The 7,781-nt window shown below is 41.8% G+C and overlaps 1 protein-coding gene across 1 annotated transcript in view; it reads left to right on the forward strand.

The window, feature by feature from the left end:
* LOC145518304 (uncharacterized) overlaps positions 1-7,190 on the forward strand; it is a 43,214-nt gene extending 36,024 nt beyond the window's left edge. Inside the window, exons 2-3 of the mRNA XM_081522436.1 lie at positions 1,733-1,914; positions 3,809-7,190. Of these exons, the coding sequence (XP_081378562.1) occupies positions 1,733-1,914; positions 3,809-3,930 (304 nt within the window). The 3' untranslated portion in view covers positions 3,931-7,190. The remainder of the gene's footprint in view (positions 1-1,732; positions 1,915-3,808) is intronic.
* Positions 7,191-7,781: the final 591 nt, after the last annotated feature.

A 7,781-nucleotide genomic window follows, 5' to 3' on the forward strand; every position in this document is an offset into this window, starting at 1 on the left:
CTGTGGCACCAGTTCTGAAATTGAGCCACAGAGGCAACAGACCAAGGCCTTGTATCATAAATTAGATTGTATTCACACCACCCACCAATTCATATATTGAAGTCCTGGTATTTCAGAATGTAACTGGTATGGTCTTTGAAGATGAAATTATGTTAAAATAATGTCATTAGGGTTGGGGTGGTACAGATGGGAGTGGATGGAAAATTACTAATAGGAAATATTAAGGAAAAAGTATGGATTCTAGCTAACATGACTGAGTAGAATTCTTGCTGAAGGCAGGTTAGGATGATTAGACACTGACTGGGGAAAATGATCAGTCCAGTTCAGTCACTCAGTTGTGTCCGACTCTTTGCAACCCCATGGCCTGCAGCACGCCAGGCCTCCCTGTCTATCAACAACTCCCAGAGTTTACTCAAACTCATGTCCCCTGAGTCGGTGATGCCATCCAACCATCTCACCCTCTGTCATCCCCTTCTCCTCCTGCCCTCATCTTTCCCAGCATCAGGGTCTTTTCCAATGAGTCAGCTCTTCGCATCAGGTGGCCAAAGTATTGGAGTTTCAGCTTAAACGTCAGTCCTTCCAATGAACATTTAGGACTGATTTCCTTTAGGTTGAACTGGTTGGCTCTCCCTGCAGTCCAAGGGACTCTCAAGAGTCCTCTCCAACACCACAGTTCAAAAGCATCAATTCTTCGGTGCTCAGCTGTCTTTATAGTGCAACTCTCACACCCATACATGACTACTGGAAAAACCATAGCCTTGACTAAACAGATCTTTGTTGGCAAAGTAATGTCTCTACTTTTTAATATGCTGTCTAGGTTGGCCATAACTTTTCTTCCAAGGAGTAAGCATCTTTTAATTTCATGGCTGCAGTCACCATCTGCAGTGATTTTAGAGCACAAAAAAATAAAGTCTGCCACTGTTTCCACTGTTTCTCCTCTCCAAATGATAGAGGATGAGAAACTCCATCAGATATCCAGGGTGATCGGCTGTCAAGGTTGGGGGATTCTAGCTAAACTGACTTAGCAGGATGCAGGATTTTCACTAAAATTGCGTATTTTAGGGACAAACAGCATTGGACCTTGCTTCTGTCACCAGTCACAACCACAGCTGGGTGTTGTTTTTGCTTTGGCTCCGTCTCTTCATTCTTTCTGGAGTTATTTCTCCACTGATCTCCAGTAGCATACTGGGCACCTACTGACCTGGGGAGTTCATCTTTCAGTGTCCTATCTTTCTGCCTTTTCATACTGTTCATGGAGTTCTCAAGGCAAGAATTATGGAGAAGGCAATGGCAACCCACTCTAGTACTCTTGCCTGGAAACTCCCATGGAGGGCGGAGCCTGACAGGCTGCTGTTTATGGAGTCTCACAGAGTCGGGCACGACTGAATCGACAGCAGCAGCAGCAGCAAGGCAAGAATATTGAAGTAGTTTGCCATTCCCTGCTCCAGTGGACCATGTTTTATCAGAGCTCTCCACCATGACCCATCTATCTCGGGTGTCCCTACACGGCATTGCTCATAGTTTCATTGAGTTAGACAAGGCTGTGGTCCATGTGATCAGATTGGTTAGCTTTCTGTGATTGTGGTTTTCAGCCTGTCTGCCCTCTGATGGAAAAGGATAAGAGGCTTATGGAACCTTCCTGATGGGAGAGTCTCACTGAGGGGGAAACTGGGTCTTGTTCTGATGGGCGGGGCCATGCTCAGTAAATCTTTAATCCAATTTTCTTTTGAAGGGTGGAGCTGTGTTCCCTCCCTGCTGTTTACCTGGGGCCAAACTATGGAGGAGGTAATGAAGATAATAATGGTGACCTCGTTCAAAAGATTCCATGCATGTACCGCTACAGTCAGTGCGCCCAAACCTGCAGCAGGCCACCACCGACCGACACCTCCTCCAGAGACTCCTGGAGACCCACAGGCAAGTCGGTGACAGTCTCCTGTGGGATCACTGCATTTTTCTCCTGGGTCCGGGTACACAAGGTTCTATTGTGCCTTCCAAGAGTCTATTTCCCAGTCCTGTGTAAGTTCTGGAAGATCTATGGTGGGGTTAATGGCGACCTCCTTCAAGAGGGCTTATGCCATACCCAAGTCTGGTGCACCGAGAGACCCTGTCCCTGCGGCAGACCACCGCTGGCCTGTACCTCCACAGGAGACACTCAAATACAGTTCTGTCTCAGTCTCTGTGGGGTCCCTGGGTCCTGGTGTGCACAAGGTTGGTTTGAGCACTCTGAGCATCTCTGGTGAGAATGAGGTATGATTCTAAATGCGAATTCACCCCTCCTACTGTCTTGCTGGGGCTTCTCCTTTGCCCTTGGACGTTGGGTATCTCCACGTGGCTGGTCCAGCGAAGCACAGCCACAGCTCCTGACCTTGGACATGGGGTATCTCCTCTCTGCCTCTAGCTGCTCCAGCACCACACAGCTGCTGCTCACCGCTCCAGTGCCACGCAGCACAATTGCACTCATCTCACACGCTAGTAAAGTAATTCTCAAAATTCTCCAAGCCAGGCTTCAACAATATGTGAACTGTGAACTTCCAGATGTTCAAGTTGGTTTTGGAAAAGGCAGAGGAACCAGAGATCAAATTGCCAACATCTGCTGGATCATCAAAAAGCAAGAGAGTTCCAGAAAAACATCTACTTCAGCTTTATTGACTATGCCAAAGCCTTTGACTGTGTGAATCACAAGAAACTGGAAAATTTTGAAAGAGATGGGAATACCAGACCACCTGACCTGCCTCCTGAGAAATCTGTATGAAGATCAGGAAGCAACAGTTAGAACTGGACATGGAACAACAGACTGGTTCCAAATAGGAAAAGGAGTACATCAATGCTGTATATTGTCACTGTGTTTATTTAACTTATGTGCAGAGTACATCATGAGAAATGCCGGACTGGATGAAGCACAAGCTCGAATTAAGATTGCTGGGAGATACATCAATAACCTGAGATATGCAGATGACATCACCCTTATGGCAGAAAGTGAAGAAGAACTAAAGAGCCTCTTGATGAAAGTGAGAGAGGAGAGTGAAAAAGTTGACTTAAACATAAACATTCAGAAAACAAAGAGCATGACATCTGGTCCCATCACTTCATGGCAAATAGATGGAGAAACAGTGGCAGACTTTATTTTTTTGGGGCTCCAAAATCACTGCAGATGGTGACTGCAGCCATGAAATAAAAAGATGCTTACTCCTTGGAAGAAAAGTTATGACCAACCTAGACAGCATATTAAAAAGCAGAGACATTGCTTTACCAACAAAGATCTGTCTAGTCAAGATACGGTTTTTCCAGTAGTCATGTATGGATGTGAGAATTGGACTATAAAGAAAGCTGAGCGCCGAAGAATTGATGCTTTTGAACTGTGGTGTTGGAGAAGACTCTTGAGAGTCCCTTGGACAGCAAGGAGATACAACCAGTCCATCCTAAAGGAAATCAGTTATGAATATTGATTGGAAGGACTGATATTGAAGCCGAAGAAGCTGAAACTCCAATACTTTGGCCACCTGATGCAAACAGCTTACTCATTTGAAAAGACCCTGATGCTGGGAAAGATTGAAGGTGAGAGGAGAAGAGGATGACAGAGGATGAGATAGTTGGATGGCATCACTGGCTCAATGGATATGAGTTTGAGTAAGCGCCGGGACCTGGTGATGGACAGGGAGGCCTGGCATGCTGCAGTCCATGGGGTCTCAAAGAGTCGGACACGACTGAGTGACTGAAGTGAACTGAACTGAACTGAGGGACAAACATGGAACCCCAATGAAGAGAATCTTTGGAAAGCCCTAATCTAGTGTGATTGTTGTCCTTACAGGAAGAGAGGATGAGGATGCAGATAGTGAGAGAGGGAAACCATATGAGGATTCAGTGGGAGTCCTGACCATTTCCAATCCAAGAGAGATATCCCAGAAGATACCAAATCTGACATCACCTTGATCTTGGACTTCCAGTCTCCCGAACTGTGAGAAAAATTAGTTTTGTTGTTTAAGCCCTAACAAACTTGCATACCTTGTAATGCCTAACTCCATGTGGAACTACCATCTGAAGTTCTTGTTTAATATCTTTCTTAGAAGTTTTAACCAGTTCAGTTCAGTTCAGTCGCTCAGTCATGTCCGACTCTCTGCGACCCGATGAATTGCAGCACGCCAGACCTCTCTGTCCATCACCAACTCCCGGAGTCTACCCAAACCCACGTCCATTGAGTCGGTGATGCCATCCAACCATCTCATACTCTGTCGTCCCCTTCTCCTCCCGCCCCCAATCCTACCCAGCATTAGGGTCTTTTCCAATGAGTCAACCCTTCGCATGAGGTGGCCAAAGTATTGGAGTTTCAGCTTCAACATCAGACCTTCCAATGAACACCCAAGACTGATCTCCTTTAGGATGGATTGATTGGATCTCCTTGCAGTCCAAGGGACTCTCAAGAGTCTTCTCCAACACCACAGTTCAAAAGCATCAATTCTTCGGCGCTCAGCTTTCTTCACTGTCCAACTCTCACAACCATACATGACCACTGGAAAAACCATAGCCTTGACTAGATGGACTTTTGTTGGCAAAGTAATGTCTCTGCTTTTAAATATGCTATCTAGGTTGGCCATAACCTTCCTTCCAAGGAGTAAGCGTCTTTTAATTTCATGGCTGCAATCACCATCAGCAGTGATTTTGGAGCCCAAAAAAATAAAGTCTGACACTGTTTCCACTGTTTCCCCATCTATTTTTCATGGAGTGATAGGACCAGATGCCATGATCTTAGTTTTCTGAACGTTGAGCTTTAAGCCAACTTTTTCACTCTCCACCTTCACCTTCATCAAGAGGCTCTTTAGTTCTTCTTCACTCTCTGCCATAAGGGTGGTGTCATCCGCATATCTGAGGTTATTGATACTTCTCCGGGCAATCTTGATTCCAGCTTGTGTTTCTTCCAGCCCGGCGTTTCTCATGATGTACTCTGCATATAAGTTAAATAAGCAGGGTGACAATATACAGCCTTGATGTACTGCTTTTCCTATTTGGAACCAGTCTGTTGTTCCATGTCCAGTTCGAACTGTTGCTTCCTGACCTGCATACAGGTTTCTCAAGAGACAGGTCAGGTGGTCTGGTATTCCCATCTCTTTCAGAATTTTCCACAGTTTATTGTGATCCACACAGTCAAAGGCTTTGACATAGTCAATAAAGCAGAAATAGATGTTTTTCTGGAACTCTCTTGCTTTTTCGATGATCCAGCGGATATTGGCAATTTGATCTCTGGTTCCTCTGCCTTTTCTAAAACCAGCTTGAACATCTGGAAGTTCACGGTTCACGTATTGCTGAAGCCTGGCTTGGAGAATTTTGAGCATTACTTTACTAGCATGTGAGATGAGTGCAATTGTGCAGTAGTTTGAGCATTCTTTGGCATTGCCTTTCTTTGGGATTGGAACGAAAACTGACCTTTTCCAGTCCTGTGGCCACTGCTGAGTTTTCCAAATTTGTTTTAACCAGACACTGTGCTTAATAGACAGTCAGTTCTTTCACCATCAGTATAAATTTTCATTCATTGAAACTGTGGGTGGGGAAATATCTGTAAAAGGGCTACATGTGCCACAGAGTGAATTAAGAAAAATCAACATGGCAGCAATACAACATTTTGATTTGGGGATCCAGAAACAGGTTAATTTAGGGTTTATATGTGACTCAAAATTTTGCTGTCTCTGGTTTGGATACATAAATGGGGAAAAGTGGGAGAAGTTTATACAATGCCAAAGGGAGCAAGGATAAATTGAAAGAAGGAAAATAGAAGATAAAGAAGTGGAAAGTCATGCATTGTTTGCAACCAGTTCAGAATGAATTCACCCTTCCTGACAATTACATTGTGTTCCAAAAACCAGTGAGGTTAGTTTAAGGTTATGAAGGTCAGTGTCCTTTTTTCGTTTGTTTGGTTACTTGGTTGTTACTTTACTATTACTTGGCTCCTCCAGGGCACTGATTCACTTAACTAATATTTATCTCAGGTGAATTTTTTTTTTTTTCTCTCTTCAATACATGCCTATTTGTGGTTTTGGGAGACTCTCAGTTCTAAAACTAGTGGGAGTGACTCATGGTTTGGATCACTAAAGAAAAGGAAGAAAAAACCAGTTGTGAGCACTTCCTCCTGCCCCCTCCTTTATTCTGACAGCTCCATAAAACTCTGAGTTTAGGGACTCACCTGGAATTATCTAGTTTAGCATTTACTCTATGACCTTTGTTCAGCACCAAAAGTTTAACATGCATTTTTAAAATTTAATCCCTAGCTTAGATGTATAAATAGACAGGTTTGGAATTCAGACACACCTCGGTTCCAAACTAGGTTTGGCTTCTTTACAGCTGTGTGATCTTTAACACATGATAGAAGCTTTCTTGGTCTCAGTTCTCATCTGTAGACACATTTTGTGGTATTTCTCTGCAGGTTATGAGATGATTTACAGAAACTGCTTAGAACAGTCTTTGCCAATCTTAAGATGGGCAAAACTCAAAAGATATTCATTGTAATGATGAATATGACAAAGATAATAAGAATGTATTAGTTAGTTAGCACCCATTTTATAGGTATAAATACTAAAGCTAAAAGTGACATAATTTATCTGAGGTCACACAACAGGTAAGTTCCATCAGTGTAATTTTAACTTAAGTCTGCAATGTTCACTACTTTGTCACATTGCCTCTTACCTTATGGTTATTGGACCTCCAACGTATAGTAGTGCTGATGCTAGCTCTGAAATTACAAAATAAATAGTGATATGAACCTCAAAACTAAAGGAATTTATATTTTCGACTTCATCCCCTTAAATACTTTGGCCTTTGAAACTGAGATGTATGTTAATTACACTTTCTTTCTTGTTGTAAATGAGCACAATCACTTTAAAGGAAGCTATACAATCATAGTTTTATTTTACATTATTTATTTATTTGTGCTTTCATGAGGGTGTATGCCCTAAGGTATCATGTGAATTGATTCTAGACAAAGCACTTTAATAATACTGGATCTCCTTTTAAGCTTTTAGCCTTCCATAGCTTTATTCCTTTTGTTTTTCACAGTATGGCTTATTTCCTTGATATCTTCAAGGATGCATTTGGTGGTATAAATCAATAGTATGCACAGTTATTATATACTCTACTTAGAAAAAGCAGACAGCTGTCTGAAGAGAATGAGAGAAAAACAAAACAAACACACAAAAACAGAAAAAGCTTTTTGATTATTAAATATTAAAAACATAAAAATCCTAGCAATATTGTAACAAATAAATTAAAGGAAGGCCACTGAGACTTAAAATTACAAGCCTGCCACTAACTCACCCCGAGAGAAATTGCAGTGGCCCTGGCACACTGAACAATGAAACATAATGCAATTGCTTCACTCTCAAGGCACACTCACTTAAAAGAAGCTCTGAACCAAAGTTATAAAAATAGATGTTTTACTGTTTTAGTTTTTCCTTCTTTAACAAAGAATAGAAAACAGTGTAACTTTATACTGAATTGTATTACTTTTATTTGTTGATATAGAAGAAGAATTATTTGAGTGGAATAATATATCTGGTGCCAATTTGATATTACAGGATAAGAGTCTTTGTTTAGTAGCAAGTTTGGGACTACATACAAAATTGTAAACTCAGGACTAAATAGATTTTTTTAAAGATAATTTAACAAATAAAAGAAAAAACAGAGCTATTCTTACAATTGTCTTAAAAATATAGGGAAAAATGGGGGAAATATTTGGTCTAGATAATCTAGACATTTCATGTTTCTTTGAGGACTACTCTATCATTATCTTTCTCATT

This window comes from Giraffa tippelskirchi, chromosome 1, assembly GCF_054371585.1.
Source record: "Giraffa tippelskirchi isolate mGirTip1 chromosome 1, T2T-mGirTip1v1.2.pri, whole genome shotgun sequence".
Classification (NCBI taxonomy): domain Eukaryota; kingdom Metazoa; phylum Chordata; class Mammalia; order Artiodactyla; family Giraffidae; genus Giraffa; species Giraffa tippelskirchi.